This window comes from Pristis pectinata, chromosome 3, assembly GCF_009764475.1.
Source record: "Pristis pectinata isolate sPriPec2 chromosome 3, sPriPec2.1.pri, whole genome shotgun sequence".
Classification (NCBI taxonomy): domain Eukaryota; kingdom Metazoa; phylum Chordata; class Chondrichthyes; order Rhinopristiformes; family Pristidae; genus Pristis; species Pristis pectinata.
The window spans coordinates 80,636,955-80,657,489 of NC_067407.1; the positions used below are offsets into that span (position 1 = coordinate 80,636,955).

Here is a 20,535-nt window from a genome sequence, read left to right on the forward strand (position 1 = left end):
GACGGACTACATTTAATGGACCGTGAAGCACTTTGGGATTTGCCAATTGTGAAAAGCATGGAATAAATGCAAACAGCAGTGAAATAAATGACCAAATACCCATTTAAGGTAGTGGTCCTTGGGGCAGAGAAGGCCAAGGAGGGAGCTGAAAGGGGTGTACGAAATTATGAGGCATAAATAAACATATAAATAAACAGTAATAGTTTTCCCCATAGCAGAGGTATCTATAACCAGATAGCTTAGGTTTAAGACAAGGAGCAAGAGGTTTAGGGAGGATATAAGGAGGAATTCTTTCACCCAGAGGGTAGTTGGTGTTTGGAATGCACAGCCTGAGAGGGTGGTGGAGGCAGAGACTCTCACAACATTTAAGTATCTAGATGAGTGCTTGAATCGCTGAAGCACAGCAGGTTACAGACCAAGTGCTGGTAAACGGGATCAGTGATGGTCAGCATGGACAAGATGCACCCAGGGGGCCTGATTCTGTGCTGTATAACTCTATGACTCTATTACCTCTAGCTAGAAAATTATTCTTCTTCCTTCCTAGGATCTTTAACTTCCACCTGAGGTACCTGATTGAAAATCAATTTAAGATCTGATCCGAAAGACCCTGTCTCCAACAGTGCAGCTCATTCTCAATGCTGCATTGGAGTCTGCATTGCTGCATCCTGTGCTCAAGTCTCTGGACTAGTTCCAACTCACTGCACCTCTGTAGATAACGGAGGAAAAGGGGGTGGGGGGAAGAGATGTGTTGTTTGAGGGGAATCCTCACTCAAATGGGAAGGCACAGCAGATGTTTGCAAAACTGACCAAGACAAATGTAATCGCAAGAGTAACAAAAACAATTTGCATTTATATAACACCTTTAATGTGATAAAACATCCCAAAGTACCTTGAAAGGGGATTATCAAACAAGAATTGAAACCTTATAAGGGGATGTCAATAAGATGAACAAATGTTGGACAAATGATACATTTTCAGAAGTACCAGAAATAAGGAAAGTCCTGTTCCTTAAGTGGGTCACCAGCCTTGTTTCCTCTGTAAACTTGAGTCCTTCCAAGCAGTCCACCATCAGCTTTGCACTCACTAACCCACACCGACACAGGATGAAGATTTTAAAATCACCCCAACCTGTAACCTCTGACGATGTAACCAACCTTGGTAACTCCCAGCCTTGTAAGTTCCCTAGTTTAGTAACTGCCATCCTTGTAAACACCCTAGTTTGGTAAACCCAAAGCCTGTAACCACTATAGGTCAGTAACTCCTGACCTTGTAATCACCCTAGGTCAGTAATCTCTCACAGTCCTGCAAGCCTCCTACATTCCTGCAACTCCACATTCTTCAGAATCTCTGACCTTCACTGCTCTGTTATAGGGGTCCATGATTTCACCTGCCCAGGCCACAAAGTTGCAGAATTACTTCCCTGGAGCAATCCAATTCCTCACCTCTGTTTCCACTTTCAAGACCTCCTTGAAAACCTCCCTCTTCACTCCAATTATTTTGTGGGTTGCTTTGTTACATTAGCTAAAAATAAACCTTGCCTTTCTGAGTGAAAAAAAAACAAGCTGCTGGAAGAACTCAGCGGGTCGGGCAGCATCTGTGGCATCAACGTTTTGGGTTGAGACCTTGCATCAGGACTGGGAGTATAGAGGGGAGATAACCAGTAATAAAGAGGTGAGGGGGAGGGATAAGCAGGATACTGGCCATCTCCCCTTTACATTCTCAGTCCTGATGCAAGGTCTCGACCCGAAATGTCGACTCTCCCTTTGCCTCCACAGGTGCTGCTTGACTCACTGAGTTCCTCCAACAGTTTGTTATCTGCTAAGATCCCAGCATCTGCAGTCTCTTGTGTCTCCATTGCCTTTCTGAGTGTCCACTTGTGCCTCCAGTCTGCTTGACTTATTCCCAAACTGGCTTGGGCTCCCCAGTAACCTGCCTCACTGTTAGCCAATTATGGAAACTCTACAACAAAGACCACGAGCTCTTTTGCTCCCAGCTGAAGGCCCTGTCCAAATGCCGTTGCATTCCTGTGTAATTCAGTTTATGTGGCTGGATTGGCCTCTGCTGCAGGTTTCAAAGCAGCAATAAAAAAGAGGAACACCCTTTATTTATACATAGGTAAGGGAAGACTTTACAGATTAGTCACCTTCTACGCAAAGCTTCCTGCACTGGGAGCATTAACTTAAATATGGGCACACCACTCTGGCTCACCTCATGCCCGATATTCCAATCAGCAACCCAAATGGAGGAAGCTCTACGTCAAAAAGGAATGCTAATTAGAAAATCGTATCCATATTCTGAAAGATGCAAAACATAGGGGTGGATTTCTAAAATAAAAGCAGAAAATGCTGGAAATACTCAGCAGGTCAGGCCACTTCAGTAGAAAGAGAAACAAGTTAGCACTTCAGGTCGAAGACCCTTCGTCAGAACGTGAATTTCATCTGAGGCTGTACAGGCTGCAGCATGATATCAGGTACAAGCCCGCAAATCATCGAGGACACTGACTCACAGTGTTGCATCGTGTTCTTGCAATGGGCTCCTGTCTTTGTGCTACAGTGCACAATATATCACGGTGCACTTAACTTTTTGTTCTACCTATCCATTTTGTAGCAGTTAGTGTGACGCTATTACAGCGCTAGCGACCCGGGTTCAATTCACGCCACTGTCTGCAAGGAGTTTATACGTTCTCCCCCCCATCTGTCTGCGTGGGTTTCCTCCGGGTGCTCAGGTTTCCTCCTACATTCCAAAGACGTACGGGTTAGGAAGTTGTGGGCATGCTATGTTGGCACTGGAACCATGGCAACACTTGTGTGCTGCCCCCAGAACACTCTACTCAAAAAGATGCATTCCACTGTGTGTTTTGATGTACACGTGACTAATATAGAAATCTTATCTTAATTCTCTTGCGAATGGCATTGTTGCTATCTCTGACCGCAGTCAGTGATTGGAGTTCATCAATTTAAACTTGTCACTGAAAGTAGAGAGGTTTAAAAAAAGTCTTGTGTTTGTCCAGCACCTTTCCTATACTTCAGGGTGCCCCAAAGCACTTTACAGTTTACAGTGTGGTCACCATTGTGAAGTGGGAAACACAGCAGCAAACTGCATACAGAAGGCTCCACTGACCTAATAATCTGCAATGTTGAGTGAGGGTTAAATATTGTCCAGGGCACTGGGGATCATTCGTCTAGTCTTCTTTGAAGCAGTGCCATGGGATCTTCTGAGAGACTGAATCGGGGCTCAGCTTAACACCTTCTCTGCATTGTGCAGGCTGTGGACATGCAGGAAGCTTTGTTAGAGGGAGTGGTTAGGAAAAAGATTTTTATATCTTTTAAGAGGAATTTGAAGAACTTTCTAAAGCAGAGAAGGATACAGGGAAAAGCTGGGGACAATGGGATCAGTTTTTGGATTGATATAGAGCCAGAAGGAGAGTGTGCAGCAGTGGCTTTAACTTCAGATTCAATCAGGGCTATGGGGAATACTGGAGAGCATCGGAATTAGCTTTGGATCAATTCAGGCTCTCTGGGCAAAGTAGCTATAGTTTTGGAGTTATAAGGGCCATGGGCAGAGAATGGGTGATTGGAATTAGCTCTATATAAAACCATTACTAATTCCAGTGACCCACTATCTCGCCATGGCCCTGTTTGAATCCAAGGCTATCTAGATAGAAGGAGACTGTGCAATGAATGGAGCTGCTCAAGCAATAAGCCAGCAGAGTTATGACAGAATGAACAAGCAGCTGTTTTGCTGTCAACTGCATGATATTATAATTCAAATATTTCAGGAATTCCATATCCCTTACAGAGTCAGGAACTCTGCGTGCTCCTATCTGTGTCCTCTACAGAGTCAATGAAGATTAAACATGTACAAGTTGGAAGAAATGGAATTTCACCTGGGATGCAGCTTGAATCTGGAGGAGTTTCTTCTGAAGCAGAGTAGAATCCAGGTGCATCATCACCTTGCTGGAGTTTATCAGTTTCTGGACTGTCTGCAAATTCCACTCTGCTGCAGACACAGCTTTTTTGCACTTCTCTTGGCAGCTTGTTAGTTCCTAGAAGGGAATAAAGGGTAGATATTTTAGTTATGAGAACTTGTCACCTAAATCTGTTGCACACAGACAGACAGAATCTTTACCAACCTGGTGTCGCATCTTGAAGCTGTCTGCAGAGTGACCCTCAGCATCACCAGCTGAGGTGATCTGACTGGCTCTGTTTGCCGCCTCGTAGAAGGCGGTGATCTGTTTCTCCAGCTCCTCTACAGGATTCAGCAACTGCTGAGCTTCCAAGAGTAAGCACTGACAGCGTTCTCGAACCTGCACAGCAGAACAGACAAGAAATGAACACAGACATCAGCCAGGTGACAAATATATAAATCACTACCTAACACTCCACAACCCTCCCCTACCATTACTGGTTGTACGTTAGTATATATTTCAGTAACTGTGTTCAGCTTCCAAATTAGATGGTTATGAGCTTAAGCTCCTCTTTAGGGACAAGGGCACATAATCCAGGCTGATACTCAAGTACAGTATTCAGTCAGAGTTATGCAGTGGCAAGGGCAGGACTGAGACAGTGTTACACTGTGAGAGGGGCAGGACTGAGGACCTGCTGCATCATTGAAGAAGCAGTACCAAGGGAGCGATGCAGAATCAGGTGCCCTTTCTGAAATGTGACTCTAAAGGGGCTCCCAACTGCAAGTTCAGGTGGACGCCAAAGATCCCAGGGCATTCTTCAAAGACGAGCAAAGAAGTTCTTCTAGTCTCCTGGTCATTAGCTCATTAATCTCATTGGCTGTCTGTAGAGATCAGCTGACAGAAACATCTACAAAGTATCAGTGGTTTTGGGACATTCTGTAGATGTGAAGCAGACCAGATACAGAAAGTTTCTTATACCTCCAGAGATTTCCACTCATTCTCCAGTTCCATTAAAATAAAACCATCCAGAACAATGTTTAAATCATAAAGGTCAAATGACTAAAAATAAGTTCGAACAAAATTATCTACTGCTGGACAGTAAAACTGACTAAAGAGCCAAAATATTTTGCCTTGTACGATCTCATTAGGCAAAAGGACAAATTCACCAATCCTGTGAAAGAGTAGTATTTGGAGGTGAGGTTACTCCAGTCTTAAGTTGAGTTTCAGACCCAAGCTCCATCAGATTGCAATTCCCCACCATCTGTGTGCTTTTGGTGAATTCCCCACCAGCCCTTTATTAACCAAAGCTTAACTGAAGAATTAGCATTAAATCAAGAACTTTAAATAAAAACAGAAAATGGAAGAAATATTCAGCAGCTCAGGCAGTATCAGGGGAGACAGAAACACAGTTAACATTTCATGTCAGCAATATGATGTAGGGCTATCGAAATGAAACATTAACTCTGTTTCCCTTTCCACAGATGCTGCGTGATTCACTGAGTATCTCCAGCATTTTCTGCTGTTATTTCAGATTTCCAATATCTGCTGTTCTTTTTTTGCTTTTCAGTCACCAACATTGAACTTCAGTTACCATCCAGCCTTTATCTATCTCACATTCCTCAAGTGATGAGAATGATTTAAGAGATTAATTGCTGCTAAATGAGATAGAGAACTGTGCATGGACTACACTAATCAGATGGCCACACTAGCCAGAATGGGCACACTAGATGAATGGTCATATTGGCTGAAGAGGTACAATGGCCAGGTGTCCCATCAGCCTGAAACTGGTCAAATGAGGCAAACTGAACAGACAGACACCAGGTCAGAATTGAATAAAAACAGAAGATGCTGGAAATACTCAGCAGGTCAGGCAACATCTGTAGAGAGAGAAACAGAGTTGATGTTTGGCTGTCCCTAGTTAGATGAACACTGGTCTTTTCCAGTCTAATACACTGGAAATATGCTGATTGCATTTCTAATTACATCTTAAACTTAGAGTTCTGACCCCTTAGTTTGGAGGGCATTCTTACCTTTATCAGCTGATCTTTAATGGTTGACATTGTGGCAAGCATTTGCGTCACTTCGTCTTGGGGTGTGTCCTTTGTTAACTGTTGAGCTGTCTTAGAAACCACTTTGTATTGTGCTTCCATTATTGGCACTTTCTGCTTTATTACCTGCAGAGCACCAAGGAAGCAGTTTGTGAAGGAAAGCTAACATTTAGCTCCTTGAAAACAGTCAATAAGGCAAAGGCATGGAGCAGACAACCCCCTTACAGAGGTCTAACCTTATGCTTCAGTGCACTGATGTGGTTCACTTTATTGTCTAGTTTGATAAACAGCTGCATTGATATTGGGGCCAGTTAACAACAGATGTGTGCCTTCATATCCATGTATTAATGATAGAAACATACAGTATACTGTCATAGAGAACTAGACTGAATGGACACCCTGTCTTCTGGAATTCAGATATTCATCACTGCTTCAAAAAGTCCCCCTTCTTTGTAAAAATGACACAGCTGGTGGCAGGGGGGTTATTTTGTGACTTCCACTCAATGTTCATACCAGCATAGACAAACATGCGCGGAGACACACAAAAAAAAAACAAACAGTAATCATCTTGGTACAGGCAATCCCTGCATTACAGGAGGTTTGCATTCCTAGAAAACCGTCTGTATAACAATTTTCCTTAAAGCGAAACCACATCATCTGCATGTGTCAAAAGATGAGAGTAGAAAAAAGAATTGTGTGCGTTTCTTTTCCACATAAATTCTGTGAGAGTAAATTTTTACCCATATCTTAGATTTTTTGGAAGTGCTTTATGAATTCCATCAGGCCACATCTGCAAATCTCTGTTAACCAAACCAAGCGCTGTAGACTGCATTCATGAAGTAGCTTCTCTCCCTCTAGTTCTCACTGCATTCCAACCTGAACAGCGCTGAAAATCTATTCTTCATTTACCACATGAAAAGACCCCACATTAGATTTTTAACTTACCACCAGGGCATAAAACTGATCAACCATCTGTTACAGAAACCACGTGAGATCTCTTTCCATAGAAGTCCAGTTTTACACCCAGGTGCCAGGTTGAAAATCTTTACTTTCCCTTCGAATGGAATACTGTACCTCCATATCTTGAATGTAAGTCTTAACATTTAGGAAAGAGACATCCACAGGGGAGACTTGTTTCTCATTTGCTGAGTCTACAAAGTTCTTCAGAGTAGACACACCATCCAGATACTCCTTTTTGAGTCTGTCCACTTCATCTGCCCTTGCATACTGCAAAACAGAAACGCATCAGCGCATGGCTGGGAATAATACTGCATTATAAAGTGCTGCCTTCCAACAGTTAGACAGGAGGCTCAAGGATAGTTTATAGCACATCTCACAAATGCTCAGAGATTATTGAACTGCAGGGTGAACACCCCAGGAGTTGAGGAGCAGACAGCAGCACCTGACCTTGGATTGCTCTTTGGAAAATGGGCAGAAATGCTGATTGGAAAGAGGCAGTAGCAATTGTTAAAAACACAGCTTTGCTTCATGTCAGGTTTTACACTGCCATGAAAGTGTCCTTCCTAACCAAGGGCATATCCTGCAGCTTCAAGCAAACAGATTTAGATGTCAACAATTTTATTGCACAATGATATAGTTCTTGGTTGTTATTGTTCTTGGAATATACACTGCTACCCTGCTTAGCACTATCCCACAGGGCGTTGATTCTTCATTGTGCTCTTGATGGGAGATATTAAAATTTCTAAAGAATACAAAACAAGAATAAAATTAAAATGTATAAGCTGCACAGTTCACCAAATCAGTCCAGCCTGCAAATTTGTTTCTAAAACAATGTGACAACTTTATTGGTATTTGTCTGCTGGCGGACCACAAGTTATTGATTTAGTTTTGGATTCAACCTCACAATTTCCCTTGATGAGATTTGATCTCAGTTTGATCATGTACCTCAACTCCTTTTATTTATCTTTGGTCCACATGCATTGATTACCTAATCTAAGGATCTATCATTGTCAGTTTTAAAGTCATCAGTTGACATCTTGACCTCACAATCTACCTCGTTTTGGCCTTGCACCTTATTGTCTGCCCACACTGCACTTTCTCTGTAACTAACAATGTATTCTGCATTCTGTTATTGTTTTCTCTTGTACTACCTCAATGCACTGATGTGATGAAATGATCTGTATGAATGGCATGCAAAATAAAGTTTTTCACTGTATCTTAGTAAATGTGACAATAATACACCATTTTACATCCCACCAGCCTTTTAGGACACCGTGTTCTAGGTTTCTATTACTCTTTAACTGAGAAGGTGCTCTCTGATTTAACAGCTGCTTCTGATCAGTCTCTAGGATTCTTCTGGTGGGAAATGGAACACCAATTCTTCCCTTGAAAGCTACCAGATCGTGACAAAAATCCAACTAAACCTTTTCAGGGCAGAGAGACAGACACCGACTAGTCTGAGCATATGTGACTCCCATTCCAACAACCTGCTTGGCTTTTTAAGGTCAGATGAAGTGATCCAGCAAGCTAGTCAACTGTGAAAAGACCCACAATGACTGAAAGGTCCACAATCAGCAATTTGTCCTGGTTCAACCACGTGGACACTTCAGCCAAGAAAGCACACCAGTGCCTCTACTTCCTCAGAAGGCTAAGGTAATTCAGCATGTCCCCAATGACTTTTACCAATCTTTACAGATGCATCACAGCTTAGTATGGCAACTGTTCTGCCCAAGACCGCAAGAAATTGCAGAGAGTTGTGAACACAGCCCAGTCCATCATGCAAACCAGCCTCCCATCCATAAACTCAGTCTACATTTCCTGCTGCCTCGGGAAAGCAGCCAACATAATCAAGGACCCCTCCCACCCCGGTCATTCTCTCTTCCCCCCCTTTCCATTGGGCAGAAGATACAAAAGCTTGAGAGCACATATCACCAAGCTCAAGGACAACTTCTGGTCTGCTGTTATCAGACCCTTGCATGGACCTCTCATACGCTAAAAGGTGAACTCTTACTCTCCCAATCTACCTCATTGTGGCCCTTGCACTTTATTTGTCTACCTGCACTGCACTTTCTCTGGAACTGTAACATTATATTCTACATTCTGGTTTCCCTTTTACTACCTCGATGTATTTATATATGAAGCGATCTGTTTGGATTACATGCACACAAAAGCTTTTCACTGTATCTCAGTACATGTGACAATAATAAACCAATTTAATTCAATGGCTACATAGGATGGGCCACAACTGTTCACATCCTGAGTAACAAAAGGAAAACGATGGCCTTGCATTTCATTGACTATCAATTGAACACAAACGCTATCAGAGTGGTTCTCTCGCCGGTATTGTTGGTTTTCATGATATGCCATGTACTGGATTGCGGCTCAGCAATTCCAAAAAGGAGAATAAAATAGACCCCAAAAGACTTACATGTTTCACTTTGACGAAGAGCTCCCTCCAACGTCCATTCAGTAAGAGCAACTGCTGCTTGAGATCGCGAGAGACCATTTCATCGCACGTCTCGATGAGGAAATTCCCTGCGTCGTTCATGATGGAGTGCTGCTGGATCCAGTGTGGGAGGTGTCGGAAGAAGTCCTTCCAATGCAAACACATAAGAAGTGTAAGAAAGGGAGAGTTAAGCATTAGCTGCTGTAAGCTATTTTACAACTGATACTGCAAAATACAGAACATACGTTTTACCATTCAAGTATCAAAATGATGACACATGGAGTCAGAATGCCTTGCTCCAGTACATGAGCCAATTGCCCTAGTGTTATGTACCAACACCATACCAAGTGACTGCTACAGAGTTAATGGTTTTGCCTTTCAGAGGAAATGCTTTAAGGATCTCTCTGCCTGGTGTACAGGTGACACTTAAAGCAGTTTCACTCAGGACATGATTCCAAGGTGCATGCAGGGAATGAGCCGACAGAGATGGGAATGGTGGACAGTTAACGCTGGATCATCTCAAGAAGAGACACAATCTGACCCATCTTTCCAGTGGGAAGAGACATATCTTGGATGACGTCCTCAGCTGGTGGGTTTGGAAGGAGGCTAGTGGTTCGCGCAAATATAAAAGGCAAGAAAACTGCAGAGTGGTGGGTACATAAGACACAAGATCTTTACGAGACATAATGCGTAATCTCAAAAACCAGAGATCTGGTCCGGGTCCTTGGCCTATACTGGCTACCAATGCAATGATGTTAAAAGCACAAAAGGTCACAAAAACTTGGATTGCACTGAACATGACTTGAAATTGGAACTCCTGAACCTTTTGTGCTGGTTTGAACCGACAGCTGGTGATTCAGGCTGGAAAATCCTGGCAAACACTGCACAGTTTCAAACAAAGCCAATTTATGAATATAGGTTTCTAAATATTTTTGATTTACATCAGCAGCATCTATTGATCCTGAATCTCTTCCAGCTGCCAAACTGGTAGGAATTTATGGTGTAGGAGACCATTAGGGATAATCTTTTTTCCCTGACATCATCCAGTACCTTCCATAATGACATTAATCATTGCTATGTCACATGCAATCAGGAGTATGTGCAAGGCAGATGGGAGGGGTAGGAGAGAGCTCCAAGGGCACAGGCCTCCCCCACTAATCAACAAACACGTTAAAGACCAAAATACAAATATGTGCTTTTGTACGTACATCTATGCTTAATGCACCCTTCTAAAAGTGGTCAAATTTAAATTCCTGTTCACACCCCAATATATAACACATCTTGTTTCATGTAAGGGGGAGTCATTTCTTATTCACCCATCCACATGCTCATTTTTGGCTTTACATACACATAATACATGCTCATAATTATCCAATAACAAAGCAGCAAGAGATACATATACATTGTTCCTTTCACTGGCTCGGGATATCTCACAGCACTTCAAGGTCAATTAAGTACTTTTAAAGTGTGTGGTTACTTGTAGGAACCGTAGCAGCTAATATGAGCAAGCAAGATTCCATAAAGGCCAATGTAACAATGATCTACTGTAACCAACCTGCTCCTATAGCAGTGCATTATCCAATATCAGAACACTACCGTGCACAGTAACTTGTCAGTCCATCTATACCGGTACACAATTACTAATGCCAGCTCATTCTGGTTCACTATTTTTCCTCCAGCAGTTTGTTACTTAGACCAGCTCATTCATACCCTATACTACTCCATACTGTATATACCAGCTCACTATTGCACTTACTATTTCCCCTCTACAAGCTCACTTTTATCCTTCAGACCAGATCACTACTATACCATGCTACTCTCATTATTGCCTATACCAGCTCCCTCTACCTGTTTACTATTATCACATACTGATCACAAATATCCCTACCGTCTCACTTTGTCATGGAACAAATTATTACGTTGCTTAAATTGGATTATTCTGCATTCTACAGTCGTAGAGCGTCTACTGGAGTTGACTTGTATAGTCAAATCTTACCTTCTTTGCAAGTTCTGGTTGATTCAGCATCTTCTCTGCATCTTCCAGCCAGGCCTGCAGGTCTGCCACTGTACTGCTGTACTTGTTCCAGTTGGTAATCACTTCTTCTAGCATGCTCCTGACACTGCGCACCTCCACAGACAGATTCCGCCACTGTACTGTTGAATCGGTCAAGAACTTGTTGACGCTCTCTTTCTCTTCAGCTGGAGGCAACAGAAATAACAGGGTAGAATCAAATGCAGAGGTCAGAAGGAGTGGGCATGTATGTCTGTTGTCAGAGAGTTCAACTGACACGCGTATGAAATCGGATTCAGTTACCTGAATCCTCCACTTCCAAGTATGCATCAGCCGCCTGCTTCAGAGACTGGAAGGTGACCTCATAATGGCTGAAAAACTTGTTGCCCTCAACAAATGACTGCAGGGAAAGATTAAGGACATCACTGAGAGTTAGGTATTCAGAATATAACTCACTAAAAGCTGGCAGACAGACACAAAAGTAATTCAACAAAATCTAACGGAATATTTGCCATTATCTCAAAAGTGCTGGAATAGAAAGAGGAAGAAGTGAATCTTCAGTTGTGTGTTTTGTAAGGGATAGTTCCAGATTTCCATTAGCCTTTCTGCAAAGAGTCATTCCCTGGCATCACCACAGAACAATCTTACTCTTTTCCTAAGATTATATCCCCTTGTCAAAGGAAATAGTTTCTATCTATTAAATTAAAATGTCTCAAGATCTTCAACACTTCAGTTAGATCAACCCTTAACCTTCTGTAGCCAAGGGATTACAGGGTAAATTTACGTCTCTGTAATTTAACCCTTTAAGCCCACATATCACTCTGGTTCTCCATTCCCAGCAAACCGATACATCCTCTCTATCATGTTGTGACCAGAACTGACATACAGTTGGGGTATACATGGTTGGGGTCTACAGTCATACAGATGGGGTATAACATGGGTTCAATATTACTGTCTGACCTGAAGATCAAGACCTCCGACCTGGTATGGAACTCACGGTGCACTGGGCAGCAGTGATCCATGCCGTCTGATATACTTCTGAGACCTGGACTGCTGCCAACACTGTCTCTGCAACCTCCTCCAAATTCAGTGGAAGAACAAGTATTGAGTTAGAAACAGAAAATGCTAGAAACACTCAGCAGGTCAGGCAGAATATGCAGAGAGAGAAAGAGAGTTAAAGTTTTAGGATGAAGCTGAAGCGTCCCTCCGCAGAGGAGTCCAGGTGACCTGCTAAGTGTTTCAAGCATATTTCAGATTTCCAGCACTGCAACGTTTTGATTTTCTCCCTGGAATTGAGGCTCTAATTGCTTTCAGTCAACTATGTTGGGCAGGCCATGGCTTTCTGCACGCACGACACCAGGCTCATTAAACACTCCGCACTCTGTCATGGGAAGAGATTACCAGGCAGCCAAGGGAAAAAATTCAAGGATGTACTTGAAGTCTCCTTGAAGAAATGCAACATCCCCACCGGCTCTTGGGAAGCTCGAGTCCATGCTTCTGGAGCACACAGAGGCCTTGTGTACGTGGCAGGAGGAGTGTACACCTCACTGCCCACCTCATCAGCCACCAGCCACTCCATCCATGGAAGAGTCTGCAGTTTTCACATCAGAACCGCAGTGGAAGCAACTAATCCTCCATCCTGAGGGGCTACTCAAGAAGAAAATATAACTGAACTGGTGGCAGGTAAATAGACTCAAGGTCAGCAAAGAAGGCTTTTTATTTGTGCATCCAGGTGCTAAGAGAAATAACCATTACATGAAAGTGAACAGAATTACAGTTTCATTTCACTTTTTATGCAATGGATGTGGATGACAGTGGCTAAAGTTCATTCATTAACCAGCCCTCACTGCTTTCTGCTTGGCCAGTCCAGTGGATATTAAGAGCCCACCACATAGAATAGAACTGGAATCACCTGTAGCTCTCTCCAGTCATTAATGAACTAGCTGCATTTATAATGACTATTTTGCAGGTTATGTGGCTAATGTTGAGACACCAATCTCAAAATACCGATTTAGTCAGCTTAATTTCAAAATTGTCCTCTGATGGGATTTTAATCCACATTTACTAATCAAGCCATTAATAAAAACAAACAAAAAACACTGGAAACACTCAGCAGGTCTGGCCGCATTGTGGGAAAAGAAGAGTCAACGTTTCAGGTTGAAGACCTTCATCAGAACCTGCTGAGCAATTCCAGCATTTTCTGCTTTTTATGTTAGATTTACAGCATCTACAGTTTATTTTGATTTTCACTTCAGCATAGCCATTAGTCATGTCACAGTATATATGGGCCAACAAAATATTCCACAGTACAATTCCAGTGAAATGTTCCTTACAATATAACTTTTTAGGAGAAGTTGAACTGATTCCCTCCTGCCGTATTTGATGATCCATGATTTAAGTTTGGTTTCAGCAAGTACCAGGAATGCCAGAAGACGGTACTTTAGCTCTAGAAAATCCAGTCTTGTTAAGTGGAGCTTGGATGCAGATGTAATGAAACTAAAGCTGGAAGTCAAAAGAGACATGTCAGGTGAACGTCCAAAGCAAACCTCAGATAATGGTGTGGTGGCACTATGAATGCTTAGCTGCACTGACATCTTAAAAAAAATAAGAATAAGAAAGAACTTGAATGAAAAATTGTCTCAATATCCTGACTGGTGGTGGTGTACATGTTGCATTGCAAGCTTCACTCTGTCTCCTAAACTCATTCATTTTTGATGCTATTGTAGCACATTTGGCATGACCCATCATTTCCAGCCAATGGTGCTTTTATTGATCTTGAAGAGTCCCAGAGTACTGATGTATTCAACAAAGTGTGGTCGCTATTGTTACATTGAAAATGTGGCAGCCAATTTGCACACTGCCAGGTCCCATGCCAACTGTAATATGACCAGATTGTAGTGATGTTATTCGAGGTTTAAACATTGCTTTGACACATAAGATAACTTTGAAGCCCACCCAAGGGGGCAATTAAACTTTGTTTTTAATGCTACATCTGAAAGAAGTATTCCATCAGTAGTGCACTGGAGTGTGAGCCTGGACTATGTGCACGAGTGAGATATCACCCCACCCCCCACTACCTTCTGACTCAGAGGCAAGGATGTTACCACAGAATCACATCCACAAGGAAACTCTTCCCAAAGCTGGAGGAAGGAAGATACTATGTGAAAACAGTACGAACAGTTTATTTATCTCAGAGTGAAGCACCTTGACCTTCACTGGTATTCACATTGTAAAAGATAAATCCAAATAAAAGTCAACATTATTTTCTTGAGTCAACATTTATCTCTCAACCGAAACAGACCATCAGCTATTATCTCATTGTTGTTTGTGAGATCTTGCTGTGAGCAGATTGGTTGCAGTGCTTGTCAATGATGCAATAGGAACTATTCAGTGATCATCAGTCATGCAACATTTGGAGGCTTTCTGAAGATCTGAAAGGCCTTGTACAATGATCATACTCTTCTTCAGAAGAAATCAGCTAGATATCTCCATGTACTCAATCAGTATTCATTTGGAATACGAACAGAAAGTGCTAGAAGTACTCAGCAGGTCAAGAGGCATTCATGGAGAAACAGAATGAATGTTTCAGATCAACCACTTCATCAAAACTGCTCTTATTTTCTTGTAGTTACACAGGAGGCCATTCAGCCCATTGCATTTACTCCAGCTCCCTGTGGACCAATCCCATCAGCTTCTTTCCACTTTTCTTTATTTCCCTGCAGCGCTGCAACTTATTCTCTCCCACATGCCCATCAACTCCCCTTTGATTCTTTTGGCCATTAACCTGCACTGGCGGGGGGGGGTGGGGGGGGTGGGGGGGGGAGTGTAATAAACCAGAGCACCCAAAGGAAACCCTTGTGGTTACAAAGAGAAAATGTAAACTCTGCACAAACAGCAGGTGGGCTCAGGATCAAACCCATGTTGCACTGGAGGTTAATGCATGTTGTCCCATGTCTTCATGGAACTTGGATTTTTCAGCTGACCTAAAATTATTCTGAATAAAAATCAATTGAAAAATCAAAAAAACTGCAAGTGCTGGAAATCTGAAATAAAAACAAAAAATGGTGGGGATACTTAGAGAGTCATAGTTCATTCTTCGGCCCAACTGGACTGTGTTGCCCAGCGAGCTCATCCATCTGCCTGTGTTTGGCCCATAGCCCTCCAAAATTCTCCTATCCATGTACTTATCTAGAAGGCTTTTAAACATTGCTAATGTGCTTGCCTCAACCACTATTTCTGGCAGCTCATTCCAAATACGCACCACCCTTTGCGTGAAGAAGCTGTCTTTTAAATCTCTCGCCTCTGATCTTAAATCTATGCCCTCTTGTTTTTAGCACCTCCTCCCTGGGAAAAAAACTGTGCTTTCACCCTGTCTATGACCATCCTGATCTTATATACCTCTATCAGGTCACCCCTCAACCTCCTACATTCCAGGGAATAAAGTCCTAGTCCACACAACTTCTCCTTGTAACTCAGGTCCCCAAGTCCAGGCAACATCCTGGTAAATCTTTTTTGCACTCCTTCTAGTTTAATAATGTCTTTCCTAAGACAGGGTAACCAAAACTGTACACACTACTTAGCAGATCAGATAGCATATGTGGAGTGAGAAACAGGGTTCAGATTTCAGGTCACTGACAGGGCAGCACAATGTTGCAGCAGTTAGCGTTGCTGCCCCACAACTCCAGTGACCCGGGTTCAATCCCCCACCCGGTGCTGTCTGTGAGTTTGCACGTTCTTTCTGTGACTGCATATGTTTCTCCCAGATGATCCAGTTTCCTCCCACATCCCACAGACATGCTGGTTGGCAGATTAATTGGTTACTGCAAATTACACCTAGTGCAGGTGGGTGGTTGAGGAGTCAGAGGGGAGTTGATAGGCATGTGAGAGAAAAGGCAGGGAGAATTGTGATGGGATTGAAGGGATTGGTCTGAGAGTTGCCATAGACAATGGGACAAATGGCCTGGTTCTATGCAGTAGGAAAATATAAACAGCATCACATTATTTTCGTTGGTAACTGCCCACCTAGGTTCAGTGAAATTCACACAAGAAAGACTAAGGCCACCGTTAATATTTTAAGTCATTAAGCTGACAAAAGTTTCACTGAAATAATCAAACCAAAATGTTGCTCACCGATCTGCCACATCTTCCAGCTGATCAATCGGGATGGGAATCCCATTCACAGATCCTGCCCTGTAGATTTGGTGGAATATTTGCTGGTGACTTTCTAAAGCCTTTATAACATCCTGGTGAGGAAACAAATAGACATCTGTCTGTTACTGCTGAGAATGGTCAAGGTTAACTTAGGAGATTCATTCAGCAGTCCATATTAAGGATGAAGTAGCCATCATTTCTTACCAATAATATTGCATCACAGAAAATTCATGACACAGAAAGTGGCCGTTTGGCCCATCATGTCCGTGCTGGTCGAGAAAGGCTACACAATCTAATCCTTTCCTTCAGCAGATCCATAGCCCTGTAGGTCATGGCTCTTCAAGTACATATCCAAGTAGCGTTGCAATTGTGATGAGGATATCTGCCTTTACCACCCCATCAGTGAGTTCCAAATCTCTACCATCCCCTGAATTATTTCATTTTCCTCATCTTTTCCTTCTATTAATTACTTTAAATCCATGCTCCTCTGGTTTTTGACCCCTCTACTAAGAAAAACAAGTGCTTCCTATTTATCTGGGCACTTTTTATACATGCCTATTGTCTCTCCTCACCCTCTATTGTTCCAAAGAAAGCAACCCCAGTCTACCCAACCTTTCCTCAGAGCTGCAATTTTCCAGTCCCAGCAACTCTTCATAAATCTCCTCTTGCACCACTGCAATCAAGGCGTGAATAAACTACTTCAAGTGTGATTGCCTTTTGCAGGGGCAGGCCAGGCCTAGATTAGTCCTGGCTCTCTCCCCCCCCCCCCACCAAGTTATAGGATAACCTGCAACAACTGAAAGTGGAAAATTCAGGTTCAACAAAGTTCCACCAGACAGACCACAGATAACCATCAATGACAATATTCATGCCTCTGCAGACTGTTTGACTCATGTAGACAGCCTACACGGCTTCCTGGACACAGCTGGCACCACAAGGTAGAACTTCCTTGAGGAAGGTGGTATTTGTGACTCAAGTAGTAGCACCCTGTCCCTCAGTCAGAGGCCACAGATTCAATTCACACTCGAGAGCTTGAATACATACCCTACGCTGACACTGTCAGAGGTGTTGCCCTCTGCATGAGGCATTAGGCTAAAGCCCTGTCTGTCTTCTGAAGTGGAAGAGATCCTGGGACGCTATTTGAAGAATTCTCCTGGTATCGCACAACCACAAGCAGATCTACTGATTCTTCATTTCACTGCTGCTTCCAGGATCTCATTCTGTTACATGATAAGATGACCGCTTTTTGAAAATAATTAATTTTCGATAAAGTTTGCAGGGTCACTGCAGGGAAATGGAAGTCTCTAAAGTTACCAAAGAAAGCTTCACCCTAACCAGAGCCCAGCAGAATCTGAATTACTCACTCAAACAGTGTCAGTGAAGTAACTATTCCATTATATGTTCCTTGAGTGAAATATTTTGTTAGTGCAATTTCAATAGACAACAGAAGCTGGTTACTTCTGTTACTTGGTTAACATTGGAATAGATCTGTTTGGCCACAAGGGCAGATTATATGGTGTAAATTCTTTGTTGTATTAGAACTGCAGAGGTAAGATAATTTAACTCTGGTCTTATGATCATACAATGACAGAACAGTCTTGTGCATGCAATCAATATACCTGATGGGGCCAACTCAGTGCTAAGTTCAATTCATAATAAAATGCACATAACCTCCCATACTCCTCATGATCTTCCTCAGAGAGAAAAATATAATGATTATCATTACAATGAAATACGATGGGAAGGCTCTGCATGTAGTTTATAATGATACTTGGGAACAGGTGAGTGTAGGAAACTGAGGGGTGACCATATAGAGATGTATAAAATCATGAAGGGCATTGATAAGGGGAATGCAGCCTTTCACCCCGGGGAAAGGGAATCAAAAACTAGAGGGCATAGGTTTAAGGTGAGAGGGGAAAGATTTAAAAGGAACCTGAGGAGCAACCTCTTCACACAGAGGGTTGTGTGTATATGGAACAAGCTGCCAGAGGAAGTGGTTGAGGCATGTACAATAACAATATTTAAAAGACAGAGTGACACGTACATGGATAGGAAACACTTAGAGGGATTTAGGCCAAACGTGGGCAAATGGGACTAGCTTAGATGGTCGGAATGGACAAGTTGGGCTGAAGGACCTGCTTCTATGCTGCATGGCTCGATGACTTCTGATTGGGGAGATTAAAGTCATGAACAAATTCACAGTGGATGAGATTTTGCAATTAATGGCAGTGACCCTTTCAAGCTGGTTCTCCAACCAGAGCTCCCAAGAAGGAAGACATCACACCACCCTGAGGTGTGACCCAACGTGCACCCCTGTCACAGTCTCACCTTGTGCTGCTCCAGCTTCCTATGGATGATGTTGGCTGTTTCATCATGTGCCTGCTGAATTATAATTTCCTCTCCAAGAATAGCCTCCACTCTGTGCAACCAGGCTCCGATGGCACCCAGGGGACCAGGAAGTGATTTGTCCAACATGATATGCCAATCCATAAGCTGAGAAAGGCAAGCCAAAGACCTTGTTGCAATTAGTTGGTTATAAGGGTCACACTTATTGCACTGACAAGGGTCAATAAACAATTTTGCAACAACATAGGAAAGGTCTGATAACTTTGCAGAGTCACTCTCTCATGACTTACTCTGACCGTCACTCTGTCCCATAATTGTTTCACTGTGACCTGATCCAGCGATAGCTTCCCATTACTCTGTGCAGGCTGAATTAGTGCTTTGACGTGCTTCTTTTTCATTTCATACTGTCCTTGAAATGTTTTAAACAACTGTGGAAACATAAGTATTTATCTACTTAGAGCAATCATTTATACTGTACCAGGAAATGGATATCTACTGTTGCAATCTTTGGCAGCCTGTTTAGTATTTGTAAATATGCATGTTCTATAATTATCAGTTATATAAAGTGTACCAGTTAAACAAAATGTCCATCACTCTGCCACCAGCTTCATCCCATATCATGGCCACTTAACCTGTAGACACTCAGTGGCAAGATTCATGCATGAGTACTATCTACTCAAGAGATTCATTCACAGTTGTACAACAAGGAGATAGTACCATCCAAAGAGAAGTGAAAAAAAAATCCAGCAAGACCTATCGGAGCAGGAGGACGCCACTTGATCCCAAGATCCTGCTCCACCATTCCAAGAGATCAAGACAGCACTGTCTCTCTGCTTCATTTACCTCCATCTTTACCCAACCAAAATCTGTTGGTCGTCATCTTGAAAGTAATTGATGCCTAGCATTTTAAGAACATATGAAAAAGAAGCCGGAGTTGGCCATTCAGCCCCTCATGCCTGCTCTGCCATTCAATAAAATCTTGGCTGATCTTTTATCTTGGTGCCACTTTCCTGTACTAACCTCATATCCTTTGATTCCCTTAAAATGTTAAAAACCCATTGATCCCCATCTTGCACATACCCAGCGACTGAGCTGCCGCAGCCCTCTTGATTGGAGAATTCCAAAGATTCACAACCTTCTGGGTGAAGAAATTTCTTCTCATCCCTGTCCTGAATAGCCAACACCTTATTTATTTTGCTTCTGTGACCCCTGGTTCTAGACAACCCAGCCAGGAGAAACCATCAGCTCTGCATTTATCCCATCAAACACTGTGAGAAATTTGTACGTTTCAATGAAATCACCTCTCATTCTTCTAAACTCTGGAGAGCATGCTGCCTTTTGGGGCCTGAGTTCCAAATTCCCACTCTCCTGATGTAATAAAAGGCCAGTGATTTCATTCCTGGCCCGCTTCAGCTTTATATTTACCCAACAGAGGGAATACTTTCACCCTCTACTCCCTTTCAAATCAATTCATCATTTTGAAGAGGTTGATTAAATAATAGTGATACAGCACAGAAACAGGCCTTCGGCCCACTGTATCCATGGCAACCATTGAGTACCCCTCTGTACAATCCCAGTCACCAGCACCTGGTCCACAGTCTGCTCTGCCTTGGCAATTCAAGTGCTTATCCCAAAATTTCTTAGTGCTGTGAGAAACATTCAAATG

At 42.7% G+C, this 20,535-nt stretch overlaps 1 protein-coding gene across 1 annotated transcript in view; it reads right to left on the minus strand.

Moving 5' to 3' along the window:
• syne1b (spectrin repeat containing, nuclear envelope 1b) overlaps positions 1–20,535 on the minus strand; it is a 392,896-nt gene that overhangs the window by 315,482 nt on the left and 56,879 nt on the right. Inside the window, 11 exon segments of the mRNA XM_052012795.1 lie at positions 3,887–4,045; positions 4,133–4,306; positions 5,938–6,081; positions 7,030–7,182; positions 9,344–9,508; positions 11,358–11,560; positions 11,676–11,772; positions 13,706–13,874; positions 16,503–16,615; positions 18,852–19,016; positions 19,160–19,297. Of these exon segments, the coding sequence (XP_051868755.1) occupies positions 3,887–4,045; positions 4,133–4,306; positions 5,938–6,081; positions 7,030–7,182; positions 9,344–9,508; positions 11,358–11,560; positions 11,676–11,772; positions 13,706–13,874; positions 16,503–16,615; positions 18,852–19,016; positions 19,160–19,297 (1,680 nt within the window).